The sequence below is a fragment of the Lepidochelys olivacea genome, assembly GCF_965140295.1.
Source record: "Lepidochelys olivacea isolate rLepOli2 genome assembly, chromosome: 1".
NCBI classification, from domain to species: domain Eukaryota; kingdom Metazoa; phylum Chordata; order Testudines; family Cheloniidae; genus Lepidochelys; species Lepidochelys olivacea.
Window position 1 is genome coordinate 121,565,975 of NC_140411.1, and position 19,618 is coordinate 121,585,592.

The 19,618-nt window shown below is 42.4% G+C and overlaps 1 protein-coding gene across 4 annotated transcripts in view; it reads left to right on the forward strand.

The window, feature by feature from the left end:
* The window catches only part of INPP4A (inositol polyphosphate-4-phosphatase type I A), a 206,251-nt gene that overhangs the window by 134,104 nt on the left and 52,529 nt on the right, over window positions 1–19,618 (forward strand). For 2 of the 4 annotated variants that reach the window (XM_084612411.1, XM_084612413.1), the window contains 8 exons: window positions 1,604–1,683; window positions 3,116–3,227; window positions 4,313–4,403; window positions 5,070–5,217; window positions 9,114–9,244; window positions 13,663–13,767; window positions 14,695–14,803; window positions 18,058–18,075. In XM_084612411.1, the coding sequence (XP_084468537.1) occupies window positions 1,604–1,683; window positions 3,116–3,227; window positions 4,313–4,403; window positions 5,070–5,217; window positions 9,114–9,244; window positions 13,663–13,767; window positions 14,695–14,803; window positions 18,058–18,075 (794 nt within the window). The remainder of the gene's footprint in view (window positions 1–1,603; window positions 1,684–3,115; window positions 3,228–4,312; window positions 4,404–5,069; window positions 5,218–9,113; window positions 9,245–13,662; window positions 13,768–14,694; window positions 14,804–18,057; window positions 18,076–19,618) is intronic. The other 2 variants (XM_084612412.1, XM_084612414.1) reach the window with 1 other exon arrangement.

Below are 19,618 nucleotides of genomic sequence, written 5' to 3' on the forward strand. Positions count from 1 at the left end.
TTCGACTGGATTGCCGTGTTGAAAAGGGACCCTGGCGGCAGTGCTGACCGGGCTGCTAAAAATCCAGTGGGCGGTGCAGCGGGGCTACTGCAGGCTCCCTGCGGCTCCTGGAAGTGACTGCCATGTCCCTGTGGCCTGTAGGCTCGGGGTGGCCAGGGAGGCCGGGCACCATGGCCAATGGGAGCTGCGGGGGTGGCATTTGCAGGCGCGGGCAGTGCACAGAGGCCCCGGCCCCTCTGCCTAGGAGCTAGACATGTTGCTGCTTCCGGGAGCTGCCTGAGGTCAGTGCCACCCAGATGGAGCCTGCGCCCCCTCCTGCACCCAAACTCTCTCCCAGAGCCTGCACCCCCTGGCACAGCTCAAAACCCCCTCCCGCACCTCAACCCCCTGCCCCAGGTCGGAACCCCTTTCTGCATCCCAAATCCCTCATCCCCAGCCCAGAGCCCACACCCCAGCCAGAGCCCTCACCCCTTCCTGCACTCTAACCCCCTGCCCCAGCCCAGAGCCCCCTCCTTCACCCTGAACCCCTGATTTCTGGCCCCACCCTAGAGCCCTCTCCTGCACCGCAATTCCCTGCCCCAGCCTGGTGAAAGTGAGTGAGGGTGGTGTAGAGTGAGCAACAGAGGGATGGGGGATGGAGTGAGCAGGGGTGGGGCCTCAGAGAAGGGACAAGGCAGAGGTGGGGACAGGGGACAGGCAAGGGTGTTCGGTTTTCTGCAATTAGAAAGTTGGCAACCCGAGCCTCGTGGCAAGGGGGTATTGAGGCCTCCCCCCACCAGGAAGGTGATCAGCTTGCCCCTGCTGCTGCTGCTGTGCACCTGCCTGAAGCTACTATGCCCATGGTAAAAAGTGGGCAGGGCATGGCCCCGTGGTTCCCCCTGGTTCTGGTGCTCCTGGGTCCAAATGTGCTTTGTGCCCAGGGCCTCACTAAATCTTAATCTGCCTCTGTCTGCACTGGCTCTGGCCCCATTGCCTGTTCTCCCATGACTCCCTGGCGCTGTGGCTCCATCAGGGTATCCCATGACTCGACTCCCCCTATCTGTGGCTGCCTCAGAGTCTCAGTGGGGTGGCTGTGCAGAATAGATGACACAGTCTGAGGTTGTAGAGTCTTTGAGAGTCAATAGGAGGATGATATGTCTCCCTGGTCCTACCCAATCTTCTCTTTTGCCCATAAGCCTTTGGGGTGGGGGGCACAGTCAGGACTTTCATTATTATTGCTTGGATGGAAATACTGAGCTTGTTCTCTGACCCATTAACATAGAGAGTGAAGGTCACCCCTTTTGCTCTTCCATGCAAGACTGCACCATTTCCATGCCTTTGGTTTGGCTTGTGTGTGTTGGGAGAGTCCTTTTCCTCAAGCCCAGCAAAAGCGAAGGTCTTGTTTTCCTCAAGGGAAAAATCCCCAAGGTAGTAGGGGTTTTTGTTTGTTTGTTTTTTTTATGCTTTCTGGGCCTGGTTGGGTAGTTTATTATTATTCGTAATAGTATTTTGTTCTTAAATGTTTATTTATAATTGTAATGTTTATTCCTTGTACACGACTTGCGCTTATGGACAGGTGCTTTATGAATTGAAATTTCTGCACTAATAATGTTCCTCTTTTCAGATGTATTTATTGGGTTCTGGAATGTTCACTGTAAAGGAATTACTTCAGGAGAAGAGCCATAGATTGCATTTAACACTAAGGTTTGTAATGCCGTTTCAGTCCATCAGAAACTAACATTCCTAACATTCTCAAAAAGAAAAGGAGTACTTGTGGCACCTTAGAGACTAACCAATGTATAAATTGGTTAGTCTCTAAGGTGCCACAAGTACTCCTTTTCTTTTTGCGAATACAGACTAACATGGCTGTTACTCTGATTCCTAACATTGTGATTAGTAGGGCCCGAGAGCAGGTTGTGAAAATTGTTTTTGATTTTTAATTAAAAATAAGTGTTCGAAGTTCAGGGGCTCTACTAATGAAAATCAGTTATTGGGTGATGTTTAAAACATGTAGAACATAAGAACCTTTTCAAATATTGGGATAGATTTTTGGTGGCAAAGCATGCAGGGAACAAGGAATGAGAAAGCTGTAATTGTTTGTTGGGAGTTGTCTTTAATTCCGCAAGTTGAAAGTGTACCCACAAGTGCAATTTCTTTTCTCTTTGTGTATTTCATCAAATTGCCTTGGCATGCAGGGTGTGTGTGTGTGTACTGCAGTACACACAGTACACACACTGGCAAAACTGGCTACTCTTAACTATACTGATATCTAAGGTGTGTGAGAGTGAGAGAGACAGACAGAGGAGACCCTGGAAAACCAGAAGCTTTTCTTATTTACATTGGATATCTTAGCTACTGAGCTCTCTGTAAGCTTGAAAGTGTCTCTCTCTCACCAACAGAAATTGGTCCAATAAAAGATATTACCTCACCTACCTTGTTTCTCTACTTATCTATGTAAGGTATTTATATGGTCTCCATTTCTGTAGTATCTGAGCATCTCACAGACTTTAGTGTGTTTGTCCTTACAACACTCTAGCTATAGGAAGAACCAGTCTCAAAGCAGAGCAGATATCTTCAATATTATTTTAAAAAATAATTTACTGGGTGGATTAACGTTGAAAAGCGTCATGGGAGGAGAGTGTCTTGTGGGGATGGTAGTTTGGTGCCAAAGAACAGGGACACAATCCAACCCTTAGGGGTCAGCTTGGAGGTATGAAATCAAGTGTGGGAGAAGTTAGGAAGCTTGTGCAGAGTGAGGGGAGCAGGAGGAGATTAGAAGGAACTGAGCTCAAAGGTGTAACTGTGGGTGACATTGCTAGAGAGGGTTAAAGGTGAAGGTGAGAATCTTGAACGTGATGCGAAGGGAAATCAGTGAAGGGATCTTGGTAGGGGATTAGCATGGTCAGAGACACTGGAGAGGAAGATGATTGCAGCAGCAGCATATTGAAAGCCCTGAAGGAATTGGTGGGAGAAGCATAAAGGAGGTTGCATTAGTGAAGGTAAGAGATGACCAAGGTATGGACAAGAGACAAAAGGAAGTTCATTAAGTTCACAGATCAGTATGTTGTGCGTAGTAGTAATTGGTCTCCTATTGACAACCAGATCTCTCTCTAAAAAAAAAAACTTTTTGTTGCAGGTCTGCTGAAAGTGATCGTGTAGGTAACATCACAGTTATAGGATGGCAAATGGAAGAAAAAACGGACCAAAAGCCTCCTGTAACAAGGTCTCCTGACACCATTAATGGGAGGGTGAGTGTAAACATTGTATCAGCCTCAGATTGTCTTCAGTAATCCTGTATCTATGTTATAGGTAATGTTGTAATCTGCAAATTGTCTCTCCCTCTACCCAATCACTGACTAATTCTACTTAGCACTTACAGTCCTTTACATTTTCAATGTACTGTACAAATATTAGCTGGTTAATCTGTAACAAACAGTTCAATGTTGATGAAATACTTCGGGTAAAGGCTGTGATATACAGTCTTTTGTAATGCTGTGAGTTCTTGAAGATGATGGAATGGAAACTTGTCTGTGGTAATTCTTATTCTATGTGCCCTTAATTACACTGGCTTGTATTGCAGTATACCCTTTAAAAAAACAAAACAAAAAAACCCACTACCTACTGTGCATGATGCATGCCTATGGGAAGTAGCCGATTTTACAAGAAATTCAGTGATGTCCATTTGTGAATCTGAAGGCAGTACCAAGCAAATGCATAAACTAGATTATTAGAAGCTGTCCGTGAAAATGGAAGTTCAAGAAGGACAGATTTGAAGTAGAAATACGATCAAATAGTTTAAAAGAACAGACCACACTATTATCTGAAATCTGGATCTTTTCTGATAGTAACAAGTTGTGTTCTCTAGAGCAGATATTTATAGTTGCCTGCCTGCTTAGAGAACAAGTTTAATGCTTCAGACTCTGTATTGTGAATACATGTGAAGTCATATAATCTGTATACCTGTATTGTGTTCAGAATGTGGATTATCATCATCATTTATTGGGCCAGTAAATTGATGTAGACTATAGAGCTATGCCAGTTTACAGCAGCTGAGGATCTGGCCCATCATTTTTACAGCACTCAGAAGTGTGCTAGGTGCTTTGTAGTACAAATAAAAACTAGGTCCCTTATCTGAAGATCTGATAGATGTTTTTAGTATTTCAGTTTGAGGTCAGGATAGTTATTGTCCATGATAAATGTTTGGAATATGTATTTTAAACATTCCCTGTTTTGAATATTACCTTCATGTCTTTATGTTGAGTCTCACCAGTTTAGCTTGAGTTTTGGTGTTGAGGTTTTACATTGTACAGACTTTACTATTTGTGTCTTTTAGACTGTACTGCCAGTTGATGAAAGTTTAACAGAATCTTTAGGAATCAGATCTAAATATGCTTCATTAAGGAAAGATGTGTTACTAAAATCCGGTAAGCAGCTAACTGGGCAGATATTGATAGCTCACCTACTATCAGATTAATATCTTTGCTCTATGTGTATTGACAGTTCTTACTATACTTAGCATGTTTACAATATCGGTGACAGCTAATCTCTTGTTGCCTCCATCATAGCCCCCATTCAACAAAGCACTCAAGCGTGTGTTTGAAGTTGAATAGGGATTGGTTGCTGAATTGAGACCCATAAGAATAATTTATTTTGTTACCTGCACTACAGCACTTTGTAGTATATACAGCACTTTGTAGTACAAACAATACTTTATGAAGCAAAATATCTTGCATGTTGTTTGCCATTATATTCATCTACCAGGGCCAGTCCTTCCTTCTCCTACAGACTTGTGTATTGGGAGAAAAAATTCAATATGTGAAGAAATTTCAAAAAATTAATTGTTCCTTTTTTCCTTTAAAATACTTGGAATACCTTTTGGATTTGGGGTTTTTTCTTTGACTATGTGTGGAAAGCTCCCTCCTATAAAAATAGCGTTTGAAAAAGCTAGATAGGTAAATGACTTAAATTGGATTTTTACAAGCAGCCAATATTGAATCTAGTCAGTGTAATTTAATGTAATGGGTTAAGGGAGACTTTGTCAATGCTGAACTCAAACCACACATTTACATAATGTGGTTTTAATATTTTAGTATTTGGTGGTGCCATTTGTCGGATGTATCGTTTCCCCACAACTGATGGGAACCACCTGAGAATCTTAGAGCAGATGGCTGAGAGTGTACTGTCACTGCACGTCCCCAGACAGTTTGTGAAGCTTCTGCTTGAAGAAGATGCAGCCAGGTAATGGTGAACAAATGTACATGTGTTGTAATACAGCAGTGATGTGCATCCTTTGCTGAGCTGGCAGAGAATAAATTGTTACGACAAAGAGACTGCAGCAGAAATAGTGACTGCAGCAACTTGGTCGCTGCCCTGTTGTTAACAAAGTCAATACCTTCATGTCACCACTAGATTGGCCATGAACTGTATCTTGCACAGGCCTGATGCTTCTCTCACTTTGGAGTGTCTTACACTGCTTTAACTCTGTTGGGCCAGATTCTCAGCAGGTGTAAATCGGCAGAGCTCTGTGGAAGTCAAATGGAGCTGTGACATTTTACAACAGGTCAGGGGCTGACTCATTGACTTAAACCCTTGATTTTTCACCTGTGTCTATGTAGAGGAAGGTCTAGCCCACAGAGTAACTTACAGTGTGGTCAGGATAAATGGACAGTGATAACAGAGGTGGGGTTGTGGAGATTGCATTATTCAAATAATGATGTGCAGTTCTATAAAAAGCATCTTTAAATACTGAAGTAAATTTTTAATAAGTGTTCTTAACTATCTTTAGTATTTTGGTGCAGCAGTCATTATTTAGTCCAATTGAAAGGTAAAAGGCTGCACAATATGATGGGTCTGTGGGTGTTCCTAACTCATACGTGCCAGCTGGGACAGCTGTACCTGAGGCACTTGAATTCTGCAATGAGGAGTGGGATATGAATACCTAGATAGATTGAGGGCTTGTTACCACCTTCTGAGGGGGTTCCCGTGAAACCTCTGCCAGTGGAGGCTATCCAACTGCTGCACTGTATGGTGCATCCTCCAGGTACCTGGCCACGAGGCTTTAGGTGCACAAGGAGTGTGGGTGGGGCCTGTAAGTAGTTACTACGTTGTTGGCATCTAACATTCTTTGTGCCCTGTAACAGGGGACATTAATAGCAACCTCTTTTTATAGCTATTGAGGATATTAAAATTTCACAAAGTAGTGTGAAAAGAGTAAAGGGATGTATGTATCTATCCTGGCCGATGTGCTGTCTGCCACAGGCTAAATGACATTAATAAGAATGTTGCTGGCTAAGGCTATGTCTACACTGCAATTAGACACCTGCAGCTGGCTTGTGCCCACTGACTCAGGCCTTGCGGGTCTTGGGCTATTCAGGCTCAGGCTGGAACCCAGATTCTTGGACCCTGCTCAGTGGCCTTTAGATCAGTGGTTTTCAACCAGGGGTCCAAGGCCCCATTGGGGGTCGCCAGGCAGGGCCAGCATTAGACTTACTGGGGCCCAGGCCAGAAAGTCAAAGCCCAACCGCATGAGGCTTAAGCCCAGGGCCCTGAGCCCCGCCCCCGGGGCTGACACCAAAGCTTGAGCAGTTTAGCTTTGTGGGTGCCCGTGGCATGCTCTGCTTGCTAACCCCTAACGCCAGCCCTGGCTTTCATATGCAGAAAACCATTTGTGGCACTGGTGGGCCGTGGAGTTTTTATAGCAAGTTGGTGGGGCCTCAGAAAGAAAAAGGTTGAGAACCCCGCTGTAGACCCTTTAGATAGACATGCTAAAGAACCTAAATGTAACCGAAGAGAATTAGAATGAACAGGACAAGCTACTCCTTGGTATTAGACTTTAGTCAGTGGAATTCACTCGAGCATTAGCGAGAAAATGTCACCAGTCAAGGGTACTTTCTGTAGAGTAATGAAGTTCTATGAATGTTCCGACCAATTCTGATTTCATAACAAATACCAGTAATACAAGCTTTTAAATACTGAACAGTATGGCTTAGAGGTGAAAATGACTTTCTGTAATTTAAGAAAAATGGGCCCTTAGATGAAAGGCATTGACATATCTTTACTCTCCATTAAGGTATGCAGAGTATCAGATGATAGAAGTTTTTTCTTCTTTTCATCCAGTATCTTCTATATTGTTAAATTAATAAACAATTCTCTTTAAGATGAATTATTGTCTGTAGGTTTGCTTTCTGCAAAAAAATTCAGTTATGCATATTTTTATTGTATATTTTATTTTCTGTATTATAATCTGGGTTGAAAACTTTAATAGTATATGCTCCCAGGATACGTTAGATCTACCCACGTATTCCTCTCTGTACTGAAACCTTGAGAAATACTATGAAGCTTTAGGTGGCACGCCAGTATAATCACTCCTGTCTACCATTAAGATAACAGCTTAAAAGGTACTTGGGTGATCTTGATTGCTTGATCTTGATTGCTGCTTGTGAGGGGGGGTTGGGAAGGAATTGTTCACCAGGTCAGAGTGGCAGAGACCCTAGCAGTTTTGAGGTTTTTTTTTTGCTTTCCTTTGCAGCATGGGACACAGGTCATTTGCTTGTTTGAACTAGAGTAAATGGTGGATTCTCTAGTAACTTGAAGTCCTTAAATCATGATTTGAGGACTTCAGCAACTCATCCACAGGTTATGAACCTACTGCAGTACTGGGTGGGTGGGGTTCTGTGGCCTGCAATGTGTAGGAGGTCAAATTAGGTGATCACAATGGTCCCTTCTGTCTATGTGTGTCTGAGACCCCCTCAGAGGGTCAGCTGCCTGCTGATGGTGCCACTCATGTAAAGTTCTTCTGCACAACAGCTCTGTGTGAAGAGTAACAGGATGCATATAGCCAGGGGGATATGTCTACCTAACATTTATACTACACTCCATGGTATGTCCATGCCACCATGGTACATCTAACTAAAGGATGTGATAGATTCCACCTCACTTGAAGTCTTTAAACCATGGGCTTGCTGCAGAAATCACAGAATGAAATTATATGGCCTGTTATGCAGAAGGATCTGACTAGATGATCATGATGGTTCCTTCTGGCCTCAAAATCTATGAATTATTGGTAGATACTATATGTTGCCTGTTGGCAGTCAACACATTGGATTATTGTGGGGTGGACAAACTTGCTTAATTTTGATAATGTGCTAAAATACTATATAACTAATAGAGAATTATTCTGTCAATTCCATAAATGGACTTTCAAGTTATACACAGATAATTGGTAAAAATTATGGATCATGGATCTTGAGAGAGCATACAAAAGACACTGCTAGATCTGATTCCTACTATCCCAAATTTGTGTTTAAGATGACTAGAGCCCTGCGCTCTGGGTCCGCATCTCTAAGAATCAACTGGTATCCAAACCTTGTTGTGCACTCTCTTTTATCTGTATCTGCCCCACACCTGCAGCAGTACGCTGTCTCACAGTGCCTCTCAGGAGGAGCATCTCTGTGTGTGTGTGTGTGTGTGTGTGTGTGTGTACTGTATATAGGATCTCAAAGGCAGGGAAGCAGCTGTCTGCAGCTCATAGCCTATGAGGCTCCTTCCCCACCTTTGAGATTCTATATTCCCTCTCCAACCGCCCGCCCCCCCCACCCCCCCATACAGAGAAAGGGGAGGTGATAACTGCAGACAGTTGCTTCTCTGTATGGGGAGGGGAGGGAAGAGGAAATATAGGATCTGGAAGGCAGGGAAGCAGCCTAATAGGCTATGAGCTGTTCCCCATCACAGTGCACTGGTGGATTCAGGGCATAGATATGGTCCCACCCCCTTCTCCTTATTTCTAGGGGGAGCAGAAGCAAGCAGTTCCTGTTCTTCCCAGAGCACAGAGACTCTGCAGCCACATGAAGAGGGAAGGCTTCTTGCTTACCCCCATGTGGCCACATATGGGCCCACTTGGGATCTATCCCTTATAGAAAACGCTGGATAAATGGAGGGAAAGAAAGTAGGCGCCTTAATTTTGCCCATTCTGGTGTATTGGGAGGTACATTTTGAAACATTCCCTTGCGCCTGGAACTCTTTTCATGGAATTCAGAATGTATTGCCTGAGGAGTCTGCTGTGTGACATCACTTGCATTTTTTCTTTTTGCTCAGGTGTACAACTGAGTTGAAAACATATTGCTTTCTTCTTGTAGGGTTTGTGAACTAGAAGAGCTGGGAGAGCTGTCTCCCTGTTGGGAGAGCCTTCGTCGACAAATAGTTACTCAGTACCAAACAATTATACTGACTTATCAAGAAAACCTAACTGACTTGCATCAATACAAAGGTCAGCAAGATTTATTTTCAGTAATAATAGATAATATGTTTGTTATGCATCTTACTTTCCTTTTAAAACAAAAATTCAGAACCAAAAAAGTGGTTTTACTCTTGGTTTGCTAGGAAAAATCAACAGACAAAATATTTGTACTCTCTATTATAAAGTTTTATAGTGATTGTACAAAGAAGCTAATTTATAAATATCATAGTCATTTGTGCAACTTAACATACAAAAGAGGGGATAATGAGTGAGGTCTGGAAAAGAAAAAGTAATCTGCAATTTCCTTAAAAATGAATTACATTAAATTGTTCTTGTTATTTTATTATTTTTATCACCTGCATTCTCTTCTGTGGATTTCCATTAGCATTACTCTCCTCTATATTTCATGTAATTAATGATAAGTAATTATTATATGCTTAATGATAAGTGCTATAATATATTCTGGGGGAATTCTGCGCTTCTATGCGCATGCAGAATTCATGTCCCCACCCCCAGAGTTCTTTGCTTCCCTGCAGAAAAATGACTTCTAATGGGGAAGCAAAGGGAAGCCGCAAGAGTGGTCACACCTCCCTCCCCAGAAGCATGGGCACATTGTTTCAGGCTCCTGGTGCAGCTGGTGGGGAGGTACATCACTGCGGGGTGGCTGGGGATGCCCTGGCTGGTGGCTCCTACCATGCACTGGGCACAGCTGCTAGTGCCAGCTGGACTGGGCGCAGGGGAGGACGAGACTTACTCTTCTCCTGCAGGGAGTGGCCAGGGCCTGGGCCAGGTCAGAACCAGCCCCAGAAATCTCTCCTGGCTACAGGAAACTCCACCCACCCCACCCCCTGCACTTGAACCCTCACCCCAAGGAGCCCCACCTCTTTGCACCTGGACCGCCTTGACCACCTTGCACCTGGACCACCTTTGCACCTGGACCACCACCCTGCTGAGCCCCCACCACCTTCACCTGGACTCCCTGCAGAGTCCCTTTGCCCCTGCACCCGGAACCCCCCAACAAGCCCCTGTGCATCCAGATCCCACATAAACCCAGAGTGGCCACTGAGCCACCCACACCCCGATGCCCTCCCCCCTCCGCCCAACCCTCGTACACATGCCTGGATCCTCACACACTAAACCTCTCTACACTTGGATCCTGCTGGGCTGAGCCCACCCCAGAAATAGCCTGGGGCCCTGCACCTTTGCACCAGGCACATCAGGTGTAGGAAGGCAGGCTCAGCCCTTGCACTGTGTCAGTGTTGGGGGCAGCCTCACTGCCAAATCTGTGCCCTGGGCAGTAGGGGAGGGCTGCAGGATGTTTTCCCACCTGTGTGCAGCCAGCGGCTTGGAGCCTCTACATTTATTTATTCATAAATGTGCAGAATTTTAAAATATTGTGTAGAATTTTTTGGCACAGAATTCCCTCAGGAATAATATAAACTGACCATATAAATTCTGCTGAGCGGATTCAGCTTAATAATAATAATAATAAACAGGAGCTAACTTTCTGTAGGTAATGAACTGTCTTCAGAAATCCCCAATACATTCTGACTCTTTATATTAATAATAATTTTAGAATTTTTAATATCTTAGATATAATAATGTAATATTATTATATGATCTAGGTTTTAGTTTTTATTCCAAGAACCCCAAATCTTTGTTTGATAGATTCTCAGTGGGGTTTTTTTCCCCCTATACTGAGCTCTCTCTAAAGTATTATGGGAATTATTTGATTTCCGTGTTTCGTCTTTTTTAAGGAGTGTGCATGTATGTGTGTAATTATTTCAAAATCTTAATAAAACTAAATGGGAAATAAGGCAGTTTATAACCGACTGAGTTATGCACAAATGGGGGAATGATGTAACTTTATTTACCCTAATATTATATAGGTAAATAATATTAGTCCAGTTTTTCATTCAGAATGGGGGAAATGATCGGGTGTATTTTGTTTGCTTTTATACTTCTCTTACTATTATGTATTCGTGTTAGGCCATATTATACCCTTGTTCTACATCCATAACTCCTGTTGACAACCGTTGAGAAGGATGGGGTTCATTCATAGTTCAAAGGTGCTGTTTTAACATAGTGTCTTCACTTGTGGTGAAATTCCACTCTGTACAGAGGGCCAGCATAAAGGTCTAGGCATCACATAACTTCTATTTTGAAGGGTTAAGTGGGACTTGCTATAAGTGGTATGTAGGCTTTGTGCTGGCCTCCCTGCAGAGGGGAAGAATTTATCTCTGAAAGCACAGAACAGCAGTGACCAATGGGAGGAAGGGTGATTTTCATGTGATACGCGAGTTCAAAAGACACTGACCAGTCAATGAGAATAAAGCCAAACCCCAGGAAAGTAAAACAAAGTTTCAGTGTACACAATGCTAACGTTGTAGCATGCATCCCACCTCAGATTGTTAGAAAGGCAGGCGTGTGTAGGTGACAGTATATTACAATATTAATTACTGAGCACAGAACTTGTATTGGTCTGTGCATAATGGATCATTGGAACCCACAGAGCAATTGTCTGTGGTAAACATTAAATTCACCTGTAGCTTTGACACTGTTGTATCTTTACCTTTTTTGTTTAAGGCCTCGATCCAACAAAGCACTTAAGCACATGATAAACATTCTAGTGAAGTCAGTGGGACTTTTCCCATGCTTAAAGTCAAGTATGTGCTCAGGTGCTTTGCTGGATTGATTCCAGGGATCGTCAACAGTAAGAGAAAATAATAGTCCAGTGCTAAAACATAAACTTAATTTGCTAGTCATTTAGACCCCAGTTCTGCAAGGGACTTAAGCATGTGTTTAAAGCTTCCTGAATTGGGGCCTGTAGCAAGGCGGAGACTCACCGGCACGATGCCTCCCACTGGTTGTCCTGGAATTAGCTCTCCAGCCTCCAGGGCGCCCTCTCCAGGCCACTGTCTCGCATATGGCTGGCCCCCATGTCCCTTACCTTGGGTGCTGCCCCCTGGCAGTACCCCCTCCCCCAGGGAACCTCCAACCCTCTATCCCTACCTTGCCTCAGTCTATGGCTACTGCCAGTCAGCATCTAGCCACCACTCACTGGGGCAGACTTCAGTGTACAAGCCATTCATCAGTAGCCAAGGGGAGTTTGCACCTGTTGCCTTTGTCTACTCTCTGGGCTGCAGCCTCTGCAACCCCAGTACCTGGTTTGGCCTTGCACCAGGCCTGCTGCCTGGGGAGTTGCCAGGCAGGAGCTCCCCAGCTTCTCTCGCCTTTCCCCAGCCCTGCTCTGTTGCCTGCTCCCAGGCAGCTAGGTCCTTCTCCCTCTGAAGCTGGAGGGAGTGTGTGTCTAGCTCCTGGCTCCTAGCCCTTTTATCAGGGCCAGCTGAGGTCTGATTGGGGCGTGGCCCAGCTGTGGCTTCTTCCCCAATCAGCCTAGCTTTTAACCCACAGCTCCAGCCCTCTCCCAGGGCTGGCTGTAACCCTTTCTAGACCAGGGAGCAGGTGACCACCCTGCTATAGGGCCTAAGTGCATATCTAATTCCAACTCATTCTTCTTAGATTAGTATTTGGACTCCACCAGATCCAGTAGCTAGTAATATTTATTACTAATAAATAAAGTAATCCAATAATTGTACAGGGACCTGGAATGCCTCAACTGTAAACATCCTCCAGTTTAGTTGTATTTTCCCATACTATACAATATATAAATTACTCAAAATTGGAGTGGAAGTGAGTATAGCAATCCTAACAAACAAATTCTCATAGGCTGGTGAGATGGACTGCACTAGAAGAGTTGTTTGTCTGCTTATTGCTGTCGTAAATGTTCTTCTGGTGGGACTGATTTCTTCACCCCTTGCAATCAGAAGATTTTTAGTATTTTTTTTAAAAGAATACATTCTCCAGGTTCTTGCACTGTATTGTTGTATGCTCTTCCAGCACTTGTGTACAGAGAGACCATGTTCCATCAAAATACAATGAAAATTAATGTATTTGACTGTGCATTGGTTTGTGTTTTAATAGGCATTTCCCCCCCCCAATGTTACGGAGTCTTCTCGTACCAGAGGGTTGGTCACAGGGTCTTGAAAGTGGATTTTAAATTAAGCCTATGTTGCCCCTTCACTTTTGTGATCATACAGTTTGGCCCCACCTGGCGAATGAGTGCCAGAAACTCCAAGAGGGGAGGAGCCTACCTGGTGCCCTCAGTGGGTATCTCCCTTCCTTGCAGCTGGCACCATCCAGTTCCCCCAGCCATTTAGGCGGGTGAGTGGCTCTTGTAGCTAACAGCATGTGCCTTGCAAATATACTTACAACTAAAAGTCTGCTAGTCAGCAAATCATACTTTCTGTCAGTATTACTTCCCACCTAATGTGCAACCAGTGTTGAAAGTAACCCCAATCCCCATTTGTTGGTATTTTGACACTGGCAGTTGGTCATGGTTTTATAGGGCAGATATAGAATAAATATTTTTCTGTTACATTTCTCAGGCCCTTCGTTTAAAGCAAGTAGCTTGAAAGCTGATAAAAAATTGGAATTCGTGCCCACAAATTTACACATACAGAGAATGAGAGTCCAGGATGATGGAGGATCAGGTACTTCTCTCTCGTGTGTGTGTGTGTGTGTATATGTGTGTGTATATATATACACATTATTCTCTTTTTTGGGTTTCCACCATCCAGAGCTAAGTTTCCCCCAAACCAGTGTAGCTTCTGTGCAGTACTAATAATATTTAACATTTTAATAGCAGCTTCCATCCTTAGATCTCAAAGCACTTTAGTAAAGTAAAGTAAGTATCATTACCACTGTTTTATAGATGGCAAAACCAAAGGGCAGATCAGCTTGTCAAAGGTCACGTGGCACATCAGCCTCAGAGCTAGGAAACAGAACCCAAATCTCCCACCTTCCATCCCTGTGCTGTATGTACTGGATTAATCTGCTGGATCCCCTTTGGTTTTAGGAGCTGCCAGGATCTTTTCTGGTTGGCATGACATCAGAGGCCCTCTCCGTTATTTTTTTTTTAGTTTAATTTAATTGTGAGGGGCTGCACTTTAAATGTGTAAAAAGCCATTAACTTGTTTAGGTTGAGCTTGCTTCTTTGTAAAAGACCTAATTTTCTCCTTTCATTTAATGTTCAGCCCCATCCGCCTGTCGACCCTAGCGGCCTTGTGTATCCTTCAGATAGGAGGGATGATAGGCTGAGGTATCAACGTTAATCCTCCTTCATCTCCAGACATGGGAATATTGTCTTTGTAGAATATTGTAGAATGTCTTCCAGAACAAGAAACAGGGGTCCAAGTTTCAAACAAGGGTCTTTTACTTCGTAGCACATGGGAGTTTCTCACCACTAACGCAATTCCAAACTTTTTAACACTCAAAATTGTTCTGAAGACTTCAGTCTCTGTCAGGAATATTTGAGATATTTCAGGAATATTTGAATATTTCAGTAGTTTGAATTTCCACAGATTCAACCAAAGTAAATATGATGAACTTTCATCTGTAAGCACTTTTTGTCCATCCAGATCAGAATTATGACATAGTAACCATAGGAGCACCAGCAGCTCACTGTCAAGGCTTTAAATCAGGGGGTCTACGGAAAAAGCTGCATAAATTTGAAGAGGCAAAGAAACAGTAAGTAGAAGAGTTATAAAATGCATCACCTGCCTTTTCTTAATCTCCAGGCTTTGTAAAATCATCCCATTCCATGATTTTGTTGCACCTCCATTTGGAAGTTCTGCCAAATACTATGAAGATTATGCTATGCTTTTCTCAAAGAGGGGGAAGAGAAAAACAGTTTTTCCATTGTTTTTTGTTTACTGATAGTTCCTTTTCAAATTACTTTTTGTGGAATATTTAATATTACAAGACTGTTGTTAAACTAGCTAAACTGAACAATTTAAGTGTTGAATTGGGCTTAATTCAATTTAAGTTCTGTCTGGCTGTGGAGGTAGAAAATATCATTGGCATCTCTTTAAATATGTTACATTTGATACTTCCACTCCCTTTAGCTTGCTTCCTCAGCGCATCTGGGAAGCATTTTCCAAATCAAAGTAAATTTTGTCTTGGGCTATATCCTAATTTGTGACTCTGGTGTTAACTGAAGAACTGAGATTAGCATTACTCTAATTTACCTTCTGAAGTCAGATAGAAGTTGGCTAAAGTAATTTCTTAGCCTCTTTCTCTTACTAATTTCCTAAAACCACAACATGCTTAGACACCCATTCTACGCTGGAGTCGTCCACCTCTGATCCTTCCCCTAGAGCTTCAGAACTCTATGCAAAGACAGATCAGTTGACTTGTTCTACTCTCCCTAAGAGGCAGCAGCAGTTCCTCAAATGCAAGTTTCTTATTAACAGCTTGGATTTAGTTATGGGCCCAGTTGCTCCAGGTTTCTCTATATTGCCCCAGGTTTTTTGCTGCTGTGTAGTTACTAATTGTTCTCCATCCATATTAAAGTAAAAATATTAGGCCAGAATGTGCCCCCTAGATGCATGCCTAGAAAGGACCCACTATACATTGATCTCCCCCTTTCTACCCTGCAGGAGGGAATCATTCACCTCTGTGAATCTCTGTGAGATCACCTTCGGATCTCACCGTGGCTTTTCTGGGGGTTAGCCATTCACACTGCAGGCTGAGGCAGAAATTGAGAAGGCCAGGTGTGCTGAAGGGGAAGGGAGACACAGTTTCCCTTCAGGCTTCCTGGGGTATCTCTGCTCGTCAGCAGGAAGCATGCTCTTGCAGCCCAGGTGACTACTTGGGCTAGCACTGTAGAAATAGAGGTGTGGATGTTGCAGCGTAGAGTGGCACAGGCTAGCCACCTGAATAAAAGGACTCAGGGAATGGGGCAGCTAGACCTTGCCATTGCCAGTGCTGCAGTGTCCACACTTCTATTTTTAGCCTGCTAGCTTGAGTAGAACTAGCATGTGGCTTTTCTACCCAGGCTGGGAGGCGCACTCCCAGTTGCAATGTAGACATACCCAAGGAACTTACAAGAGAAAGATAATTCAGCTCCGGGCTGCATTATCTTTACTGTAGAACCCCCCTTTCGGGGCTACAGGAGCAGCTGCAGCCAAGGGGAGACTTTAGTAGTGCAGCTTCAAGAAGCTGGGAATGCAGCCTGCCTCGGAGTCAGAGCTGGTGGGAAGGCGCAGAGAGAGGGGATGATCTGATTCAGTATTTTTGGAGGCTACTGAATTGTACCATCAGTGGCACTAATTTTAGTAATGGATAGGGCTACTTGCAGTGCCAGTTGAAACCTTAGAGTCAGACTAGTACATGTAATGGTACAGTATTGAGACCAGTACTAACAACTGCCTCCTATAAGTGTGTCTGACATACAGGATGTTCCAGGATGGTATTAGCAAAGATTGTAAATCCAATAGGCTAGGCTGAACTTTTTGTTGTTGTTGATACCAAAATCTGCCTTCAGAAGCATTGGAGATCCGTCTACTTAGTTACTTACAGGGCCCTCATCACTGACTTATCTAAGCACCTAAACCACTGATGTCTTTTTTTCTATCAAATCTATTCAAAACCTCCATTTCCATCCTGCATTTTTCTTCTGGGCCTTCACAAAGTTGCAGGTCTTCTGATCCTATGCTGGAGAATAACTTTCCTGTCGGCAATATCGTTTGCCTGAAGGTAGCACAAATTACAGGCCCTTTCTCTGTTGGACCTAAGTTTCCTTATTCAGTCTATTGGGTATCTCCTATTACAATATTAATGTAGAGTACTTTTGTAATGAAGCTTGAGACGATCTCCAAATCATATAAAAGTGAGCAGGGACAAATACTGTACCTACCAAGATAATCTTAAAATATATTTGATCAGAAGCATAGAAGATCAAGTATGCTTATTGCATTTTATCCTCACCGCTTAACCAGACATCACTGTCTTGGAGCATTTCTTACTCTGATTGTTTGGGGCCTTGCAAGCAGAATGAAAAATGAAATGTCCTGGAACTTGGAAAACCAAACTGCATTGACTTAAAGGGGCTTGACCTGTATGTGTAATTCAGGCATCACATCCTAAACCTAATGTATAAAATTAGAACCATAAAATAGTTCCTAAAAAAAGCACCAGGGTTTCATCTTTGGAGAAAGAAGCCAGAAATATTGTAATAAAGTAAAAGAAATCAGTAACACTTCGGTAAATGCAAAAAATACTGTATCTCAGGTGTAAGACTGGGTAGTCAATCTGCAGTGGCAGAGTCAGTTTCTGTAGCGAGTGTTAGTTCTATTTGGACTGTATTATATAGGAGATACGGCTAGATACTCATAATGGTCCCTTCTGGCCTTAAAATGTATGAATCTCTGAATGTCATTAGGCCAAGAGAGTGTCAATAGCAAGATCCCATCATTTGGATGCCTTATCACATGTTATATTAAAATCTGTAGAGCATGTTTTGGTAACTAAATAAAATGTATTGAGAGTCTAATCTCTCCTTGTTTACATACAGCTTTCATTAACATTTTTAGGGATGAAGTGCTCTAAAGGGGAGAACAGAATCCACTATTAATAGATAGAAAAAACGAGTAGTAGTTAGAAGTCAGTTTTGTGTGGACTTCTTTGCTGCTATACAAACCATAGTATACTAGAATTTAGTGCCATCTTTTTCATTTTCAGTGTTATGTACAGATGACTTTTATTTTTTCCACTTATTGGCAAGAGTATTCCTTGTACACTTATAGCACCCAGAGCAAATAAAACCCATTTTCCTGTGATTCTGCAGTATATGTATATTTTGCTTACAAGTTTAATCGTATGCACATGCCTTTTGAAAATATTAAGCAATTTAAAACGTTTTCCCAAACTTACTTTGCTTTGTTTTCTGCTTTCAGTATTTGCAAACAATTGCTAATTTTATTTTGGTTTTGTTTTTTTAGCAGTTATGAGGAATGTTGGTGAGTTTTCTGTTTCTGAGAGTTTGGAGAGAGAGGTTTTTGTTTTTTTTTCTTTTGGGATGGGGCAAACATTGGTGTATTTTAAAGTGTGCAGATTTTTTTAATGTTGTGCATCATAACACCATTAATTGTGCTTTAAATGTCTGTAGCTGCTTCGTAGAACACGATATATGAATGAATTTGTCCTTCCAACTGCAACTTTTATTTTGTAATGAACAGCTAACTTCATACCTGCCTCTGATTTTTATGAAGTCAGGAGACTTTGCAAATTAGAATAATACAATGTGTTCATCTGTTCCTCTGTTACTTCCAAAGAAAAATAGATAACAGAGGGGAAGAGAGACAGCTACAGAAAACAGTTTTTGAACCTTTCACTTCTACTGGATGAGATAACACATGACTTTAAGCCTTTATAATGTTATAACGGGCCTGGTTTATATATTTGAAATTTATCTCTACACTTACACACATGTTCCTAACCCGTGTGCAGTTTTTTCCCCTTAAAGTACTTGGAGTTGATTTGCTGATTATTATGACCATACTTCTTGTGGCCTGATCTGTAGCCCATTGAAGTCAATAGAAAGATTCTCTCATTGTCTGCAGTGTGTTTTGGATCAGGTCCACATATTAGACTATGCATGTCTTCTGAAAGCACCACAGAATGCAAATTGTTTATTTATAACTTTACACATCTAGTGACGTGCAGCTTGTGTGTTCTTTTTTAAAAAAATTTAAGGATAAGGATCTGTTAAGCATATAATATAGCTTACTTGTGCAGAATGACAGCTGTTCATTTGAAAGAGTGATTGCAGATTGGAAAATGAATACGTGTGAACTTCATGCCATAATAGTTTCTTTCCTCTGACCATCCCAGGGAAATGTATTTATTTTTTAGTAAGAGTCTAATCTGAACATGCTGCATGGCCTTCCTGCCAAATAAATCATCTTTCTGCATGTTAACCATTCTATAGTGGAAAGAAATTTATCAGAGGAATTGTCAACAATAACACTGGACACCAAGGAGTAGGCTGAATCAGTATGCAGTAAAAGCACTTAAAAAGGAGCTCTGTTTCATGTATGGATAGAGTGTAGGGGATCAAATGTCCTTCTGTTCCCTGTAGAAAGGTGTGTGTGACCAGAGGAACATAGAATGATGCCCGTTTCAGGGGTTACAGCTGCTTTACATCCTTCAAACATGATACTTACCCTTTTAAAGGAGGTCAGACTGGATAATCATAATGGTCCATTCTGGCCTTAAAATCTATTTATCTATGAAAATGCCTTCAGATTGAATTCTAGGACAATTGCTTTTTAAGTGTGCCCCATGAGAGGATCCTGCATTATCTCATGAGCACTCTGTAAAAGTGAATATTACTCCTAGGGGAATTCTGCACCAAAAAATTAAAAATTCTGCGTATTATATTTTAGAATACTGTAAATTTTTTATTTGTCAAAATAACACAGTATAATCACACCAGTTTCGATTATTTTGGTAATCTATTTCAAAATACCTGTCAGCAAGTATGTCTGTAACAATACAGAC